Below are 20,685 nucleotides of genomic sequence, written 5' to 3'. Positions count from 1 at the left end.
CAGCACTGCTTCACCACTTGCAAAGCTTTCCCCCTGCAGGTGGGGACAGGGAATTGAACCTGGGTCCTTGTGTGTTGTAACATGTGCGCTCAACCAAGTGTGCTACCACAAAGCCCCTTTTATCCTCCATGTCTTCCATTTTTATTTCTCTCTTTGTTACTCATCCTGTTTTCTGTGCCCGTTTTTTTCCTTTTATTTATTTTGTTTTTTATTATTTATTTATTTTTATGTATTTTTAAATTGTTTATTGTATTGTTTAAATCTTTATTTATTTATTGGATAGAGACAGCCAGAAACTGAAAGGGAAGGAGGTGATAGAGAGGGGAAAAGAGAAACACCTGCATGGTATATTGCACCAAAGTAAAAGACTCTGGAGTGGGGGGGAGGGTGCAGGTCCTGGAACACGATGGCTGAGGAGGACCTAGTGGGGGTTGAATGGAAATGTGGAAAACTGAGAAATGTATGCATGTATAAACTATAGTATTTTACTGTTGACTGTAAGCCATTAACCCCCCCAATAAAGAAATAAAGAGGGCAGGGGGAGATAGGATAATGGTTATGCAAAGAGACTCTTATTCCTGAGGCTCCAAACTCCCAGGTTCAATCCCCTGCACCACCATAAGCCAGAACTGATCATTGCTCTGGTAAAAAGAAAGAAAGATAGAAAAGAAAAAAGAAATAAAGAGAGAGAGAGATTGAGAGAGAGAGAGAAACCTGCAGTACAGCTTCACCACTAGCAAAAGTGTTTCCTGTGTAGGTAGGGACTCGGGGCTTGAACCCAGGTCCTTCCACATTGTAACATGTGTACCCAACCACGTGCACCACCACATGGCCCCATGTATTATTATTCTTTTAAAGAGAGACAGAAACAACAACACAGAGATAAAGACCAGAGCAATGCTCAGCTCTGGTTTATGGTGGTGTGAAGGACTGAACCTGGGATCTTGGAGCCTCAGGCATGAAAGTCTTTTTGCATAACCATTATGCTGTTTCCCCCAGTCTTTTGCTTTTATTATATACCAGGGTTATCACTAAGGCTCAATATCTACAGTATAAATCCACCACTCATGTAAGCCGTATGCCCCCAACCTTAATTTTATTTTTAAAGAATTCATAGGAGCCAGGAGGTGGTGCACCTGATTAAGCACACACACTATAGTACACAAGGCTCCCAGTTCAAGCCCCTGGTCCCCACCTATAGGGGGAAAGCTTCACAAGTGGCAAAGCAGTGCTGCAGGTGTCCCTCTGTCTCTTTCCCTCTCTATCTCTCCCTACCCTCTTAATTTATCTGTCTCTATCTAATTAAAACATTTTTTTAAAGAATTTATTTGGGCAGGGGTAGATAGCATAATGTTATGCAAAGAGACTGTCATGCCTGAGGCTCCGCAGTCCCAGGTTCAATCCCCCCACCACCATAAGCCAGAGCTGAGCAGTGCTCTGGGGTTTCTCTCTGTGTCTTTCTCTCTCTGCATCTCTCTCAAAAATAAAATAAATAAAATACTTAAAAAAAAAAAGAATTTATAGGGGGAGTCGGGCTGTAGCGCAGCGGGTTAATCGCAGGTGGTGCAAAACACAAGGACCGGCATAAGGATCCCGGTTCGAACACCGGCTCCCCACCTGCAGGGGAGTCACTTCACAGGCGGTGAAGCAGGTCTGCAGGTGTCTATCTTTCTCTCCTCCTCTCTGTCTTCCCCTCCTCTCTCCATTTCTCTCTGTCCTATCCAACAACGACAACATTCAATAACAACAACAATAATAACTACAACAATAAAACAACAAGGGCAACAAAAGGGAATAAATAAATAAAATAAAATATTTTTTTTAAAAAGAATTTATTTCAACAAGGGCAACAAAAGGGAATAAATAAATATTTTTTAAAAAAGAATTTATTTATTTATTCATAAGAAAGACAGGAGAGGGAGTCAGGCGGTAGTGCCGCGGGTTAAGAGCAGGTGGTGCAAAGCGCAAGGACCGGCATAAGGAACCCGGTTTGAGTCCCCGGCTCCCCACCTGCAGGGGAGTCGCTTCACAAGTGTTGAAGTAGGTCTGCAGGTTTCTCTCTTTCTATCCCCCTCTCTGTCTTCCCCTCCTCTCTCCATTTCTCTGTCCTATCCAACAACAACAATAATAACTACAACAATAAAACAATGAGGGCAACTAAAGGGAATAAATAAATAAATATTTTTTAAAAAAAGATAGGGGTTGGGTGGTGGCACACCTGGTTGAGCGCATGTATTACAATGCTCAAGGACCCTGGTTCGAGTCCCCAGTCCCCACCTACAGGGGGAAAGCTTTTATGAGTGGTGAAGCAGAGCTGCAGGTGTCTCTGTCCCTCTCCCTACCACCCCCCTCCCTCTTGATTTATGGCTGTCTCTATCCAATAAGTAAAGATAATAATAAATAAATAAAAATTAAAAAGATAGGAGAAGAGAGAGAAAGAACTGGACATCACTCTAGTACATCTGCTGCCAGGTATTGAACTCATGACCTCATAGTTGAGAATCCAGTGCTTTATCCACTACACCACCTCCCAGACCACTTACTTTATTTTATTTTGTTTTGTTTTATTTTATTTTATTTGTACTCAATAGAACAGAGACAAATTGAGAGAGAAGAGGAAGATAGAGAGAAAGAGAGACACCTGCAGACCTGCTTCATAGCTTATGAAGCTTCCCACCTCCCCTGCAAGTGGGGACCAGGAGCTTGGGCTCTGGTCCTTTTATATGGCAATATGTGTGTGCTCAACTGACTATACCACTGCCCAACTCCCTACTTATTTATTTTAAAAAGCATATGTTAATTAATTAATGAGACAGATGGACAGACAAACCAGAGTATCACTCTGACAAATGCAAAGCCAGAGATCAAACTCAGGATCTCATGCTTGAGAGTCCAATATTTTATTCACTGCACTATATCCCAGGTTGCTGGTTTTTGTTTGTTTCATTTTGTGGTTGTTGTTCCCTTTTTTTCTTAAATAAATTTGTGCAATTTTTTATTTTAGAAAATTACATTTTTAAAGATTTTATTTATTTATTTATGAGAAAGATAGGAGGGAAAGAGAGAGAGAGAGAGGAAGCCAGACATCACTCTGGTATATGTGCTACTGGGGATTGAACTCAAGACCTCATTCTTGAGAGTCCAGTGCTTTATCTTCTGTGCCACCTCCCAGACCACTATTTATTTATTTATTTATTTATTTTAGATTTTATTTATTAGTGAGAAAGATAGTAGGAGAGAGAGAAAGAAGCAGAATCACTCTGGTACATTATCTACTGTAAATGAGAGATACAGAGAAAAAGAGAGACCAGAGCACTGCTCAGCTCTGGCTTATGGTGGCCTAAGGATTGAATCTTGGGCCTCAGAGCCTGAGATATGAAAGTCTTTTGCTTTACCACTATGCTGTCTCCCTGGCCCTCCCTCTTATGTTTTTTCATGTCCTTTCTGTCTTACCTTATCTGGCTCATCTCTCACTCTCCTTACCCTCTACCTTCTCCTGCCTCTCACGCTCTCTCTGCGTCCTCCCACCATGCGCACTCCAGGCCTGTGTCATGCTTATCTCACTGTTGTCCAAGGACCAGGACACGGAGCTATCCATTTTCTTTTTCTTTTTTTAAATTTTTAAAAAATATTTATTTATTTTCCCTTTTGTTGCCCTTGCTTTTTATTATTGTTGTAGTTATTGATGTCATCGTTGTTGGATAGGATGGAGAGAAATGGAGAGAGGAGGGGAAGACAGAGATGGGGAGAGAAAGGTAGACACTTGCAGACCTGCTTCACTGCCTGTGAAGCGACTCCCCGGCAGGTAGGGAGCCGGGGGCTCGAACTGGAATTCTTACACGGGTTCTTGCACTTCGCGCCACGTGTGCTTAACCCACTGTGCTACCGCCCAACTCCCAAGCTGCCCATTCTCTGCCTGTTCCCTCTTCAGCTCCTCTCCCCAACTTGCATCTGCCCACCCCAACACAACACATCCCCAGCCAGGGAATGAGCCAGCCCTTCATAGAGCTACTAGAATCCTCCTTCTTCTCTCCACTCACCACCCAGAGCATTCTTCTTGCTCAACTATAACCCAAGTTTTTTGTTTGTTTTTCCTTCTTCTCAAGCATGAAGTCCTGAGTTCAGTCTCTGGCATCAGATGTCAGAGGGATGTTCTCTCTGTCTCTCATGTTAATAAATAAATATTTTTAATATTTATTTTGTTTATTTATTCCCTTTAGTTGCCCTTGTTGTCTTATTATTGTTGTTGTTATTGATGTCGTCATTGTTGGATAGGGCAGAGAGAAATGGAGAGAGGAGGGGAAGACAGAGAGGGGGAGAGAAAGATAGACACCCGCAGATCTGCTTCACCGCCTGTGAAGCAACTCCCCTACAGGTGGGGAAATGGGGGCTCGAACCGAGATCCTTACGCGGGTCCATTAACGCTTTGTGCCATGTGCACTTAACCCGCTGCGCTACCGCCGGACTCCCCAATAAATTAATCTTAACACATAACTGTGCACAAAATCCCACTTCCCACCTACAGGAAGGAAACTTCACAAGCGTTGAAGTAGGTGTGCAGGTGTCTTTTTCTCTCCCTCTCTACCTCCCCCTCCCTTCTTAATTTCTCTCCCTCCTATCAAATAAAAAAATTAGAAAAGAGGACGGATGGTAGATAGCATAATGGTTATGCAAACAGCCTCTCATGCCTGAGGCTCCAAAGTCCCAGGTTCAATCCTTGTACCACTATAAGCCTAAACTGAACAGTGCTCTGGTAAAAAAAAAAAAAAAAAAATTGAAAGAAAAAAGAAGAAATGGCCACTGGGACATAGTATTGGCACTGAGCCCCAGCAATAACCCTCCTGGCAAATAAATAAATCAATCTTTTTAAAAGTGGGGTGGGACAGGGGTAGGTAGCATAATGGTTATGCAAAGAGACTTTCATGCCTGAGACTCCAAAGACCCAGGTTCAACCCCCTGCATTACCATAAGCCAGAACTGAGTAATTCTCTGGTAAAATAAATAAATAAATATAATAAATACAATAAAATGGGGGGGAGGCATGTGTGAACTTAAATGGGATCCTGGGAGGAAATCTGCAGGCTGGCAGGTAACTCACTGGTAGCTGCACATCTTCAGTCTAATGCTATCCCAGTAGCTACACATCTTAACATGTGCAAAGCTCTAGGTTGAGCCTTAGCACCACAAAGGAGCACCATGGATAGCGCCAGTGCAGTGGTGTTGTGGTGTCTTTCCTGTCTCCCATGCTCTCTCTCTTTCTTCCATATATATATATATATCTGCCTCTAGGGTTATTGCTAGGGCTCAGTGACTGCACTACACATCCACAGCTCCTGGTGGCCATTTTTTCCATTGTTGTTATTGCTGTTGTTGTTGCTGGATAGGACAGAAAGAAATCAAGAGAGGAAGGGAAGACAGAGAGGGGGAGAGAAAGACAGACACCTGCAGACCTGCTTCACCACTTATGAAGTGATCCCCCTGCAGGTAGGGAGCAGGGGGTTCAAACCGGCATCCTTGTACCGGTTCCCGCACTTCAAACCATGTGTGCTTAACCCAGTGCACTACCACCCAGCCCTGGTCCAATAATTTTTTAAAATTTATTTTTAATTTATTTTTAATATTTATTTATTCCCTTTTGTTGCCCTTGTTGTGTTATTGTTGTAGTTATTATTATTTTTTAAAATATTTATTTATTTAATTTATTCCCTTTTTGTTGCCCTTGTTGTTTTATTGTTGTAGTTGTTGTTGATGTCGTCGTTGTTGTATAGGACAGAGAGAAGTGGAGAGAGGAGGGGAAGACAGAGAGGGGGAGAGAAAGATAGACACCTGCAGACCTGCTTCACCGCCTGTGAAGTGACTCCCTTGCAGGTGGGGAGCCGGGGGCTGGAACCGGGATCCTTATGCCGATCCTTGTGCTTTGTGCCACATGCGCTTAACCCGCTGTGCTACCGCCGGACTCCCTGTTGTAGTTATTATTGTTATTATTGATGTCGTTGTTGTTGGATAGGACAGAGAGAAATGGAGAGAGGAGGGGAAGACAGAAAGGGGGAGAGAAAGACAGACACCTGCAGATCTGCTTCACCGCTTGTAAAGCGACTCTCTTGCAGGTGGAGAGCCAGCACTCGAACTGGGATCCTTATGCCGATCCTTGCGCTTTGCGCCACGTGCGCTTAACCTGCTGCGCTACCACCTGACTCCCTTATTTTTAATTTTTTTAAGTTTTTATTTATTAATAGAAAGAACCAGACATTATTCTGGTACATGTGCTGCCGGGGATTGAACTCAGGACCTTATGCCTGAGAGTCCAGTACTTTATCCACTGCTCCACCTCCCAGACCACCACTAATAAATTTTTTTAAAGATTTGATTTATTGAGGGCCAGGGGGTGGCACACCAGGTTAAAGACACACATTACAGTGCACAAGGACCTAGGTTCAAGCCCCTGGTCCCCACCTGCAGAGGAAAAGCTTCATGAGTGGTGAAGCAGGGCTGCAGGTGTCTCTCTGTCTCTCTCCTTCTCTATCTCCCAATGTATTTCCCTCTCTACATTAATTTATTTTTGTCCCTATGCAATAATAAATAAATAAAAATATCTTTTAAAGATTTGATTTATCAATATGAAAGAGAGAAGAAGAACCAGATATCAGTCTAGTATATGTGCTGCCAGGGATTGAACTTGGGACCTCATGCTTGAAAGTCAAAAGCTTTATCTACTGTGCCACCTCCTGGACCACATCACAAATTTTTTTAATAAAAAAAAATTTACCTGGGCCCCTGAGGTTCTAAGTTCAATCCTTAGCACCATTATAAGCCAGAGGTGAGTGGTACTCTGGTCTCGGTCTCTCGCTCTCTTTGTATCTTTCTGTATTAAGAATGAATAATTAAAAATAAATGGCCCCAGGGAAGTTGCTCAATGGTGTTATCATGCATCTGCAGTATCCTGAGTTCACTCTCCAGGGCTACATTGAAAACAAAATTTATTTGTTTAAAGCACTGCTCAACTCTGGCTTATAGTGGTGCTAGGGTCTGAACCTGGGACTTCAGAGCCTCAGACACAAATATCTATTTGTTAGCCATTATGATATCTACCCCTTTCCACAAAATAAATTTTAAAAAGTCAAGGTTAGTGGCCCAGAAATTGGTACAGTGACTAAAGTATTGCACTCTCAGACATGAAATCATAAATGTGATGCCTAGTATTGCATTTGCCGGTGATGCTATGCTTTTCTCTCTTCCTCTCTCTCTCTCTCTCTCTCTCTCTCTCTCTCTGTGTGTGTGTGTGTGTGTGTGCATTTTGGATGTTATTCATTTAACACAAGAGAGAGTGACGGAGTGAAAGAAGAACCGGAGCATTCATTCTGGCACATGGGATGCCCATGGTGGAAATCAGGACCACATTCTTACAAGTGCAACACCCGGGCAGGGGTAGATAGCATAATAGTTATACAAAGAGACTCTCATGCTTGGGACTCCAAAATCCCAGGTTCCATTCCCCTGCACCACCATAAACCAGAGCTGAGCAGTGCTCTGGTTAAATAAATAAATAAATAAATAAATAAATAGTGCAATATTGTACATGCTGTGTGCACTTAACCCAGTGTGCTGCGGCCCAGCCCCCCAATGCCCTCCTTAATGTACCACCTCTCAGACTCCTTCCAGTTCCTTCTCTTCTCTCCTTCTCTTTCATTAATATTTAAATATTAAAAAGAAAAATGGAAAACTGTAATGATTCAGGCCTCTCAGACACTACTGTACTCAGTGGTACCATCAGACATAAGGCCTTGGGTTCATTCTTTAGCATCACATAAAAAAGTAAAAAATTATGGTCCAGGGAGATGGCGCAGTGGATTAAGCCTTGGACTCTCAAGCATGAAGTCCCGAGTACAACCCCTGGCAGCACATGTACCAGAGTGATATCTGATTCTTTCTCTCTCCCCTTTCTCATAAATAAATAAATAAATAAGACAGTAAAATGGTTATGCAAATTATTTTCATGCCTGAGGCTCCCAGGTTCAATCCCCAGCACCACAATAAGCCAGAACTGAGTAGTGTTCTGATAAAAAAAGAAGGAGGAGGAGGAGGAGGAGGAGGAGGAGGGGAAGAAGAGGAGGAAGGAGAGAAAAGGGGCTGGGTGGTACACTGCACACCTGGTTAAATGCATGTATTACCATGCACAAGGACCCAGATTCAAGACCCTGGTCCCTACCTGAAGGGGGAAACTTCATGATCGGTGAAGCAGGGCTGTAGGTGTCTCTCTCTTCCTTTCTATCTCTCCTCCCTTTCTTTTTTTTATATTTTATTTATTAATGAGAGGGATAGAAGGAAGGTGGGGGCAAGTGAGAGGGAGAGAGAGAAGCAGACATCACTGTGGTACATGTGCTGCTGGGGGGTGAACTCATGAACTCATGCTTGACAGCCTAGTGCTTTATCCACTGTGCTACCTCCTGGACCACTCTCCTCCCTTTCTAGCTCCCCTCCCTCTCAACTTCTCTCTGTTCTATCAAATGAAATAAATAAAGTTTAAAAAGAAAGAAAGAAAAGAAGGAGCCAGTTGGTGGCACACCTGGCTAAGCACAAACATTACAGTACACAAGGACCTGAGTTCAAGGCCCTGGTCCCCACCTGCAGGCAGAAAGTTTCAGAATTGGTGAAGCAATGCTGCAAGTGTCTCACTGTCTCTTTTTAACTCTATCTCCCCCCTGTTTCTCTCTGTTCCTATCCAATAATTAATTAACTAAAATACTTTTTAAGAAAAAATTTTCAAAGAAAAGAAAAGATAAAGTGTATAATTCAGTGTTCTAAAAAATTAATTCAAGCACCCAGGTGGTGGTGAATACTCATCCAGTTGATCACACATGTTACAATGCACAAAGACCCAGGTTCAAGCCCCCAGTCCCCACCTGCAGAGGGAAAGTTTTGCAAGTGGCGAAGCAGTATTGTAGGTATCTCTCTGCCTCTCTCCCTCTCTCTCTCTTCCTTCCTCTCAGTTTCTAGCTGTCTTCATCCAATAAATTAATAAAAAATTTAAGAAAGCAATATATGGAAAAAATAAATAAATAAATAATTTAAAAAAGCAATATATGGGGCCGGGTGGTGGCACACTTGGTTAAATGCACATGTTACAATGTGCAAGGACACAGGTTCAAGCCCCCAGTCCCCACCTGCAAGGGGAAAGCTTTTCGAGTGGTGAAGCAGGGCTGCATGTATCTCTCTCCCACCCCCTTCCCTCTTGATTTCTGGCTGTCTCTATCCAATAAATAAAGATAATAAAAAAAATTTTTTAAAGCAATATTTATATTTTTAATCATTTACAAAGTTGGAGAGACATCCGCCGTACTGTTCCACTACTCATGAAGCTTTCCCAACCCCACTCCCCACCCGTGAAGGTAGGGACCAGGTGCTTGAACTTAAAGTTCTTATGCATGGTAACATCACGTTCCCTCTACCAGGTGAGTCACCCAGCCCCTATTTTTTTTTTTTTCAGCAGAGCACTGCTGATGGTGGTGCTAGAGATTGAACCCGAGACCTCAGAGTCTCAGGCATGAAAGCCCTTGTGCATAAACAGTATTCTGCCTCCCCAGCCCTCTCTCTTTTTTCTTTTCTCCTAATGATGATTCTCCATAACTTCTTACTCTGAATTAGAAGTTAAAAATAGCTGGAGGCCAGGAAGTAGCGCAGTGAGTTAAGTGCACATGGCATGAAGCATAAGGACTGTTGGTAAAGATCCTGGTTTGAACCCCCAGCTCCCTGCCGCAGGGGAGTCACTTCACAAACAGTGAAGCAGGTCTGCAGGTGTCTATCTTTCTCTCCCTGCCTCTGTCTTCCCCTCTCTCAATTTCTCTTTGTTCTATCCAGCAACAACAATAATAACAATGGAAACAAAATGAAAACAATGGCCTCCAGGAGCTCCAGTGATAACCCTGAAGACAAAAATAAAAGAAAATAAAAATAAACAACAATTTTTTTTTTTTGTGGTCCAGAAGGTGGCACAGTGGATAAAGCTTTGTATTGTCAACCATGAGGTCGTGAGTTCAATCCCTGGCAGCACATGTACCAGAATGATGTCTGGTTCTTTCTCTCTTTGCCTGTCTTCCTCATAAATAAATAAATAAATAAATAATAAATTCTTTAAATAAATTTAAGGTAGAGACTAAACTTTTAAAAAATATTTATTTATTCCCTTTTGTTGCCCTTGTTGTTTTATTATTATAGTTGTTATTGATGTTGTCATGTTGGATAGGACAGAGAGAAATGGAGAGAGGAGAGGAAAAAGAGAGGGGGAGAGAAAGGTAGACACCTGCAGACCTGCTTCACTGCTTGTGAAGTGACTCCCCTGCAGGTGGGGAGCTGGGGGCTTGAACCGGAATCCTTATGCCAGTCCATTAACGCTTTGTGCCACGTGTGCTTAACCCGATGCGCTACCGCCCGACTCCCACCAAAACAATTTTTAAAGCATTTATGCTTCCTGTCCTGTATAAATTATATTTCAGGGTAAAGTAGCCAAAAGTTCTAAGAGGTGGAGAAAACTCATTCACAGAAGAATTCCCAGAAAGGAATACTGACTCAGGGACACAGAAGAATTCCAAGAAAGGAATACTGACTCAGCGACAATGGCATTTTGCAATTACTAATGAAAAACTAGTTAAGGCAAGAATCCACAGTGGATGAAGCCAACGATGATGGTTGATGGAGACCCTTACAACAGAGAAATCGAACTCTCAGCTCTTGCCCCTACTGATGACCCAGCATCCCTACCAGGGGCACCACCTCCTCATAGAGATATCTCTTGCCTCAGCATAGTCTTAAGCTCTCAGCATCACCTGGGAAGAACTCCCTCCAAACAAAGGGACACAAAAGAATTGAAGATGGCTTCTGCAAGCCTGGAGAGCTCATTTCCATTGAACAGGAACTGACTGAAGTACTAGGAACTAATGAAATGACACAAAGGTGTTAGAAGGCATATTCAGAACGTGGAATAGTTAAAGGAACTTCACCCCTTAACCCCAGCTGGGAGGGTGGGGGGAAATGAGAGGGGTCATAAAAAAGAACTACCTGCTGAATGTTTTCTTTAAGTTTATAAAAGCAGAACCTGGCATCAATCACCATGTTCCAGACCTGAGTGGCTCAGGCCTCTCTTTCTCTCTCTCTCTCATTCACTCCCTGTCTATCTCATGAAAATAAAGATAATTTTTTAAAAATTAAAAAAATATATTCTGACGTCAAGAGTGCTGGGTGGTGGTGCACCTGATTGAGCACACATGTCATAATGTGCAAGGACCCAGTTCTGAGTCCCTGATTCCCACCTGCAGGAGGAAAGCTTTGCGAGTGAAGCAGGTCTGCAGGAGTCTCTGTCTCCCTTTCTGTTTTCTTTTTAATAGTTATTTATTTCCTTTTGTTGCCATTGTTTTATTGTTGTAGCTATTATTGATGTCATTGTTGTTGGATAGGACAGAGAGAAATGGAGAGAGGAGGGGAAGACAGAGGGGGGAGAGAAAGATAGACACCTGCAGACCTGCTTCACCACTTGTGAAGCGACTCCCCTTCAGGTGGGGGCTCAAACTGGCATCCTTACACCGGTCCTTGCACTTTGCACCACGTGTGCATTACCCGCTGCACTACCACCCGACTCCTGTCTCCCTATTACCTCTGCCCTCTTGAATTCTGGATGTCTCTATCCAATAAATAAATATAATTTTTTTATTTCTTTATTGGGGAATTAATGTTTTACATTCTACAGTAAATACAATAGTTTGTACATGCATAACATTTATCAGTTTTCCATATAACAATACAACCCCCATTAGGTCCTCTGTCATTCTTTTTGGACCTGTATTCTCCCTCCCCCACCCCACCCCCAGAGTCTTTTACTTTGGTGCAACATACCAATTCCAGTTCCGGTTCTACTTTTGTTTTCTCTTCTGAAAAGATAACTTTTTTTTTTTTTTTTTTTTGAGATTCTGACTTTTGGGCGGTAGTGCAGCGGGTTAAGCGCACGTGGCACAAAGCGCAAGGACCAGTGTAAGGTTCCTGGTTCCAGCCCCCAGTTCCCCACCCGCAGGGGAGTCGCTACACAGGCAGTGAAGCAGGTCTGCAAGTGTCTATCTTTCTCTCCCCCTCTGTCTTCCCCTTTCCCCTCCTCTCTCCATTTCTCTCTGTCCTATCCAACAATGACAACATCAATAACAATAGCAACAATAAAAACAATAAGGGCAACAAAAGGGAAAATAAATAAATATAATTTAAAAAGATTAAAAAAAAAGACTCTGACTTTTACGCTAAGATAAGAAAAGATAGACCTTGTAGAGAGGTCTAGTGGTCCAGGAGGTGGTGCAGTGAGAAAGCTTTGGACTCTCAAGCATGAGGTCCTGAGTTCGATCCCTGGTAGCACATGTGCCAGAGTGATGTCTTGTTCTTTCTCTCCTCCTATCTTTCTCATTAATAAATAAATAAAATCTTGGGAGTCGGGCTGTAGCGCAGCGGGTTAAGCGCAGGTGGCACAAAGCACAAGGACCGGCATAAGGACCCGGTTCGAACACCGGCTCCCCACCTGCAGGGGAGTCGCTTCACAGGTGGTGAAGCAGGTCTGCAGGTGTCTATCTTTCTCTCCTCCTCTCTGTCTTCCCCTCCTCTCTCCATTTCTCTCTGTCCTATCCAACAACGACGACAACAATAATAACTACAACAATAAAACAACAAGGGCAACAAAAGGGGATAAATAAATAAATAATAAAATATTTAAAAAAATAAAAATAAATAAAATCTTGCAAAAAAAAGAAAGAAAGAAAGAAAAGAAATTATCCTTTCAAAAAAAAAAGAAGAAGAAGAAGAAGAAGAACTTGTAGAGAGGTCAGAGATCTAATAAATTTTCCTTAGTAGTGGTTTGGGAGATGGTGTAGTAGATAAAGCACTGGACTCTCAAACATGAGGTTTCAAGTTCAAGCCCTGGCAGCATGTGCACCAGCGTGATATCTGATTCTTTTCCTCCTATTTTTCTTATTAATAAATATATATTTTGTTTGCCTTTAGGGTTATTCCTAGGACTCAGTGCCTGCACTACGAATCCACAGCTCTTGGTAGTCATTTGTTTTCTTTTTTTTTTTTTTTTTAATACGACAGAAATTGAGAGGGAGGGGTAGACAGAGAGGGAGAAAGACACCTGCTTCACCACTTGTGAAGCGAACCCCCTACAAGTGGGGAGCTGGAGGCTTGAACCGGGATCTTTGAGCGGGTCCTTGTGCTTAGTACTATGTGTGCTTAACCTGGTGCACCACTGCCCAACCTCTAATAAATAAAATCTTTAAAAAATAAATAAGATAAAATAAATTGTCCTGGGGAACATAGCTGGTAAGTGGCACAAGATAGGCAATCAACTCCAGGCTTGAAGCGTTTTTTTTTTTTCTTTTAATTAAAAATATTTTTCAGGGGAGTCCGTGGTGGCGCAGCAGGTTAAGAGCACATGGTGCAAAGCGCAAGGACCCGCAGAAGGATCCCGGTTCAAGCCCCTGGCTCCCCACCTGCAGGAGTGTTGCTTCACAGGGGGTGAAGCAGGTCTGCAGGTGTCTGTCTTTCTCTCCCCCTCTGTCTTCCCCTCCTCTCTCCATTTCTCAGTTCTATCTAACAACAAAGACATCAGTAACAACAATAATAACTACAACAACAAAAAACAAAAGCAACAAAAGGGGATATAAATAAATAAATAAATAACTTTTTCAGGGGGTCGGGAGGTAGTGCACCAGGTTAAGGGCACATAATATAGTGCAAACTGCTAGGACCTGCATAAAGATCCTGGGCCTGGCTCCTAGCTCCCAGCTCCTCACCTGCAGGGGAGTTGCCTCACAAGCAGTGAAGCAGATCTGCAGTTGTCTATCTTTCCCTCCCTGCCTCTATGTTCCCCTCCTGTCTCAATTTCTCTGTCCTGTCCAACAACATCAGTGGCAACAGTGGGAAAAAGATGGCTGCCAGGAGCGGTGGATTCATAGTGAAATGAGAGAAATGGCAAGAAAACCAGAGAATTACTCTAGCACATGTGGTGTTAGTGGTGGGGAATCGAATGGAACTCAGGGTCTCATGCTTGAGAGTTCAGTGCTTTATTTACTGTGCCACTTCCCTGGCTGTATTTTTTTTAATTTAATTAATAAGTTTAATAGGACAGGGAGTCGGGCTGTAGCGCAGCGGGTTAAGTGCAGGTGGCGCAAAGCACAAGGACTGGCATAAGGATCTAAGGATCCTGGTTCGAACCCCAGCTCCCCACCTGCAGGGGAGTCGCTTCACAGGTGGTGAAGCAGGTCTGCAGGTGTCTATCTTTCTCTCCCCCTCTCTGTCTTCCCCTCCTCTCTCCGTTTCTCTCTGTCCTATCCAACAACGACGACAACAACAATAACTACAACAATAAAAAAACAACAAGGGCAACAAAAGGGAATAAATAAATTAAATTAAATATTAAAAAAATTATTTAAAAAAATTTAATAGGACAGAGGGTGAGGGAGATAGCATAATGGTTATGCAAAAGACTTTCGTGTCTGAGCTGAGCAGTGCTCTGGTACAACAAAACAAAAACAAATCATAAAACAAAAAGTACTGAGAGCAAAGGGAGATAGAGAGTGAGAGAGACAGAGGGACACGTGTAGCATTGTTTGACTGCTGAAACTCTCCCTGTATAGGTGGAGACCAGGGATTTGAACCCTGGTCCTTGCACATACAATCTGCTTTTTTATTTTGATCAAAGTACTGCCCAGCTCTGACTTACGGTAGTGTAGTGTAGAAGATTGAACCTGGGACCTAGGGATGAGGCATGAGTCTTTCTGCATAACTATTATACTATCTCCCCCATTTTTTTTTTTTTTTTTTTTTTTTTTTGTCATCACTGGAGCTGCCAGGTCAACTTCTTCAGATAGAAAGAGGAGAAACGTCACAGCATTAAGGTTCCTTCAGTGCTGCAGTAGCCTTGTGCGTCATGCGGGGGAGGGGGCTGACCCAAACTTTGGTCATAGTCATGACAGATTAGGTGCCCTCCCAGCTGTGGTGTGGTGTGGTGTGTGTGGGGGGTAGGCAGAGAGACTAGGAAGCACTGCTCCACCATCCATGGAGATCCTCTGATGCTGTCCTCGGTGCTTTCATATGGTGTCAGGGGTTGAACCCAGGACCTGATGCACTAGGCAAACTCTCGGCCCTCTGAGCTACCTCCGGCCTCTTCAGTCATGGTGCCGCTGAACCTTACTCTTTTTTTTTGGCACTGGTCTCTCATGACGCAGACCCAGAGACGGGGACACAGAAGTAGCGATGTGGCTTGCCCCAAGGCCAGGTAGATGAGCCTCCGTTTGCGAGCCTAGTCCAGTCCTTTACACCACACTGCCTCCCTCAGGTGTGTGGGTCGCACTGACTCTGGCCGGGAGGTCACTCCTGAGGGACAGGGGGGAAACCCGGGAGCCCCGCGGCTCCGAACACCGGTGTTCCTCGGCAAGCTCCGGCCCTGGGCTCTGCGGATACCAAGGAAGAAAGGGAAAATGGGTCTTTATTTTGCGTGATCCCGAAGGTCTCTGGGAATGGAAGGGGTGGCTGTCGCCGGAGCTCATCTTTCGAGCTCGGACCCGGAGCCGCAATAGCTACCGGTCGCCCCCAGGCACCTCAGCAGCCCGCAGCTGAGCTCAGCGCTCCGCCGCGGCGAGGGGGCGGGGCGGGGGCGGGGCTTCAGAGGGGCGCCCTCGTCACGTGACGGGACCATCATGGCGGCGGCCGGAGGCCGACCCGGCTCCCGGAAGCTGGCTGCAAGGGGCGGGCGCGCTGCTGGAGCCCGAGCCGGAGCCGGAGGTAGAGCGGGGAGGGCGGCCGGGCGGCCTGGAGCCGGACGTGTCCGGAGCGTCCCCGCAGACCGGGGCAACAGGTGCGATGGTGTCTGGGCGAGGTGCGAGCGGGTGTGGCAGCGCTGAGCGTGGGCTAGGGGGGACCCGGGGGGTCTGCGACCTGGAGGAGGGGAAATCCGAGACGCGTGACCCTGAAGCCGCGGGAGAGGCCCAGCGCGGGCTGGAGAGATGGCCGGGACAGATGCCGAGACGTTCGGATGGGCTGTAACAGAAGAAGGTCCGCAGAAGCTGTTGTGGTACCGGACAGCAGCCCCTTTAGAATTTGTAGGGCTGGGATTTTTGAAGGAACTCCCATTTTGCGATGCCGGGCATGGGTGGGGAGAAAACTCAGGACTCTGCCTTAACCTCTTACCCCTCCCTACCTCCCAGTGTCCTAGGAGACCGCTCTGGCGGGTCACTCCTCCCGCCGACCTGACTGGTCCCTCCAGTCTGAGATCTGGGGGAGTGGAATTGAGGGGTGGGGAAGTGTTACTGGCAGGGGCTTAGGTGGGGCCTCCCGGGGAGGGGCTGCCCTCTGTTCAGACACCCAGCCCCTTGACAGTGTGACCCAGGCAATGGATGTTACCTTGAATCCCCCTTCTCTCCCCAGGTCGTCCGGGGGCCCGTCATGCTGGTGACTGCATACCTCGTCTTTGTGGTCCTCCTGGCCTTTTGCCTGGGGTTGGAGCTGTCAAGATGCCGGGCTAAGCCCCCTGGAAGGGTCTGCAGCAACCCCTCCTTCCTCCGGTTTCAACTGGACTTCTATCAGGTCTACTTCCTGGCCTTGGCAGCTGACTGGCTCCAGGCGCCCTACCTCTATAAACTCTATCAGCATTACCACTTTCTGGAGGGTCAGATTGCCATCCTCTATGTCTGTGGCCTGGCCTCCACAGTCCTTTTTGGACTGGTGTCCTCCTCCCTTGTGGACTGGCTGGGTCGCAAGAAGTCTTGTGTTCTCTTCTCCCTTACTTACTCGCTATGTTGCTTAACCAAGCTCTCTCAGGACTACTTTGTACTGCTGGTGGGCCGAGCACTAGGAGGGCTGTCCACAGCCCTGCTCTTCTCGGCCTTTGAGGCCTGGTACGTGCATGAGCATGTGGAGCGTCATGACTTCCCTGCTGAGTGGATCCCAGCCACCTTTGCCCGAGCTGCCTTCTGGAACCATGTGCTGGCCATCGCAGCAGGTGTGGCAGCTGAGGCCGTGGCCTGTTGGATGGGACTAGGCCCTGTAGCACCCTTTGTGGCTGCCATCCCTCTTTTGGCTCTGACTGGGGCCTTTGCCCTTTACAGCTGGGGAGAGAACTATGATCGACAGCGTGCCTTCTCAAGGACATGTGCTGGGGGCCTGCGATGCCTCCTGTCTGACCGCCGAGTATTGCTGCTGGGCACCATACAGGCCCTGTTTGAGAGTGTCATCTACATCTTTGTCTTCCTGTGGACACCTGTGCTGGACCCACATGGGGCCCCACTGGGTATTGTCTTCTCCAGCTTCATGGCAGCCAGCTTGCTTGGTTCTTCCTTGTACCGCATTGCCACCTCCAAGAGGTACCACCTTCAGCCCATGCACCTGCTCTCCCTTGCTGTCCTCATCGTCGTCTTCTCCCTTTTCATGTTGACTTTTTCTACCAGTCCAGGCCAGGAGAGCCCGGCAGAGTCCTTCATAGCCTTCCTACTTATTGAATTGGCCTGTGGCCTCTACTTTCCAAGCATGAGCTTCCTACGGAGGAAGGTCATCCCTGAAACAGAGCAAGCTGGTGTACTCAACTGGTTCCGGGTGCCCTTGCACTTACTGGCCTGCCTAGGCCTCCTTGTCCTCCATGACAGTGATCGCAAAATGGGCACTCAGAACATGTTCAGCATCTGTTCTGCCGTCATGGTGATGGCTCTGCTGGCAGTGGTGGGGCTCTTCACTGTGGTCAGACATGATGCTGAGCTGCGGGTTTCCTCACCCACTGGGGAGCCCTATGCCCCTGAGCTTTAACTCTGTTCGAGGACTAGGGGGCTGGCATAGACTCTTGCATTCAGCCTCCACAGGGTTGTACAGACTTTGCAAATATCTGGTACCTGAGCCTGTCCTGCCAGTGCTTTGGCTCCGAGAGCATATGGGGGTGATGACTGGAAAGAAGGTGCCAAAACTGCCTCTGTGTTGCTCCCTTTCCACTTAAAATAAACACTGTCTGTCTGTCATTGACTTGATTTACTCATCTTCACCTGCACCCACCTTAGGAGCTTCTGGTGAGTGGGCTCAAGGATAGGAATGGGGTTGCCAACAGAAAGTATTTCTAGTCTGTCTTCAGCATAAACTGAGGGCTGTGAAAATGAAAATGCCCCCCAGCAGTACTGGGTGGGGGAAAAAAATCTTGAGGTTCCTAGATTTTCCACCTCTCTCTATTGTTATTACTATTATTATTATATTTATTTATTGGATAGAGACAGCCAGAAATTGAGAGGGAAGGGGGTGATAGAGAGGGAGAGAGACAGAGACACCTGCAGCCCTGCGTCACCACTTGTGAAGCTTTCACTCTGCAGGTGGAAACCAGGGGCTTGAACCTGGGTCCTTGCCCACTGTAGTGTGTGTGCTCAACCAGGTGTGCCGCCACCCGGCCCCACTCTCTCTCTGTTCTGGAGAGAGGTACTCTTCCAATTAGCAAACAAGACTTCACATCCTTGGTAAAATACATGGGAATAAATACTGAACAAAGACCCTAAAAGCTTGGCACTAACTTCAAAGACCACCCCTAGAGGCAAAGGTGACGACGCCCCTACAAGAAGAAACTTGCAGTCCACCTCCTTGCCTTCTGCCTCTGTGACTATGAATGTACATTTGTCCTGCATCACCTGAGTCCAGCAGGTCCTGCATCCTCCCATGAAACCCAAGTGAAGAGCTGCCGAGGCGAGAGAGCAGTGAACACATGAAGGACTGGGTCATCTTGTCTGTACCTGATCCTTCCACACCCAGCCTGAATGGGGGTGAGAGAGCCAATAGGGCAGGAAACAGTACCAGTTGGAACACCAGTTCTGTGGGCCCCTCCCTGCCTCACCTCTGATTATATCTGCCTTTCCTCCTCCCACCAAAACCTGGGCTTCTCAGGGGAAGTAGAGCCAGCTTTCAGAAGGGAGGGTGGGGACAGAAGGAAAGTTAGGGTGTGCCCTGGAATGTGCTTGAGATGTGCCTAGGTGACCCACCTGTTCTAGAAAAGGACTGACAACTTTTCTGGGACCTAGACTTCCCAGATAGGAAGGTGCAAGAGGTTCCAAGGCCTGTGAGTCTCAGCCTGCATGGAGAGACAGCTTTAGAGGGTGGGTGCTGGAAGAACTTGAGCAGGCTGGGTGCAGAGGGAGGCAGAAGGGGAGAAACAGGTGATGATCTCAGGTCCTTACTTAGAACAGATTAAAAAAGAAGTTCCTCTACCCAGCCTGCAAGGAATAGAAGTTGAGGTTAGGTACAAAAAAGCAAATATCTCTTCCTTCCCCCATCTTGAGGCTGAGACAGTCTGTTGCAATAACTCCACTTCCTCTTTTCTGCTGTTGAGTTGGACTGAGATATATGTATATATTTTAATATTTATTCATATTCCCTTTTGTTGCCCTTGTTTTTTATTGCTGTAGTTGTTGTTATTGATGTCATTGTTGTTGGATAGGACAGAGAGAAATAGAGAAAGGAGGGGAAGACAGAGGGGTAGAGAAAGATAGACACCTGCAGACCTGCTTCACCGCCTGGGGAGCCGGGGACTCAACCGGGATCCTTAAGCCAGTCCTTGCACTTTGTGCCATGTGTGCTTAACCCGCTACGCTACCACCAGACTCCCACCAAGATATATTTTATAATTATTTGTAGACTTTCCATCTCTCCTACCATGCTATGATCTCCTTGAGGACAGGAGGAAACTGCTTCTTATTCACTTATCTACCCACAAGTGGGAGTTTTGCCCAGGGCTGTGCTCAGTAAATGTCTGAAGGAGAGCAGGATAGCTCACATCTGGCTTCAAGAGCCGCCCATTTGGGAAGTCTGTTAGACTAGAATCTACAGCCTAGATTTGTTCTTTTGGATGACAGTAATTATTTACTGATGGAAGTGTGAGGGGCCCCATCCTCTGAAGTGATAAGGAAATAGGAGGGTAGAGGAGACAGACTAATGAGATTCCTTCAGCTTTGTTCCTGCTGAGCTTTCTTCAAAGGAGCTAGTGACAGAATAGGGAGGGTCCTTGTCAGATACATAAAAGTGAAAAGGCATCTTAGAGATTTATCCATTTGGCCTTAAACATTATATTGCACATCTTCAATATGTCATGCATTGTATTAGTAGGAGCTGATGCCTTCCCCCCCCCCCAAAAGGGAAAACTCAGAGGATATTGTAGGGAGAGAATAGCAGAGCCCAGGGTAAGTCTTGTCCTGTGTTGTCTGCCCAGTGTCCGTTGTTTGACAAGTCCTACTTGTATCCCCTGGCTCTTCACCTACTTGCCTTTCTTCCTCCTCATCCCAATTCCTGTCTTTAGAAAAGGGCGTGCATGGTTAGCTTTGGCCATCTGGTCCACCTGTGAGTATCTGCGTACCAGTGCTCATGAGGCTATGCAGAGGGTAGCCCAGGGAACTGGCTAAGAGCAAAGGACCAGGTGGTCCAAGAGGTGGCACAGCAGATAAACAGTGCTAAGTTTGCAAGCGTGAGGTCCAGAGTTTGATCCCTGGCATCACATGTCCCACAATTTGTTTTTTCTGATTCATAATTTAATGGCTGCACAAGTCCTGGTCCCCTCTGCTGCTCTTGGGACCACTGCTCTGGGGTCAGGGTTTTCTGCTCAAAGGCATGGATGTGCTAGAGCTCTTAGCACAGGCATTTGTTCACCAG

At 45.9% G+C, this 20,685-nt stretch overlaps 2 protein-coding genes across 5 annotated transcripts in view; both read left to right on the top strand.

The window, feature by feature from the left end:
* The window catches only part of LOC132539505 (sperm mitochondrial-associated cysteine-rich protein), a 40,001-nt gene extending 28,876 nt beyond the window's left edge, over positions 1-11,125 (top strand). For both annotated transcript variants that reach the window (XM_060195290.1, XM_060195288.1), the window contains one exon: positions 10,501-11,125. The gene's annotated coding sequence lies outside the window, so the exon portion shown is untranslated. The remainder of the gene's footprint in view (positions 1-10,500) is intronic.
* Positions 11,126-15,721: 4,596 nt separating this feature from the next.
* Positions 15,722-18,026, top strand: MFSD5 (major facilitator superfamily domain containing 5). 3 transcript variants are annotated; one of them, XM_007518187.3, is made up of 2 exons: positions 15,722-15,880; positions 16,450-18,026. In XM_007518187.3, exon 2 carries the CDS (start codon positions 16,468-16,470, stop codon positions 17,818-17,820), a length of 1,353 nt encoding a protein of 450 aa, XP_007518249.1. In that variant the 5' UTR covers positions 15,722-15,880; positions 16,450-16,467; the 3' UTR covers positions 17,821-18,026. The 3 variants fall into 3 exon arrangements, with proteins under 3 accessions (XP_007518249.1, XP_060051250.1, XP_016041509.1); XM_060195267.1 differs by having other exon boundaries at positions 15,726-15,901; XM_016186023.2 differs by lacking the exon at positions 15,722-15,880 and adding an exon at positions 15,917-16,096.
* The last annotated feature ends 2,659 nt before the right edge of the window (positions 18,027-20,685 follow it).

Source organism: Erinaceus europaeus, chromosome 7, assembly GCF_950295315.1.
Source record: "Erinaceus europaeus chromosome 7, mEriEur2.1, whole genome shotgun sequence".
Classification (NCBI taxonomy): domain Eukaryota; kingdom Metazoa; phylum Chordata; class Mammalia; order Eulipotyphla; family Erinaceidae; genus Erinaceus; species Erinaceus europaeus.
This window is presented reverse-complemented; position numbering and strand designations above follow the sequence as displayed.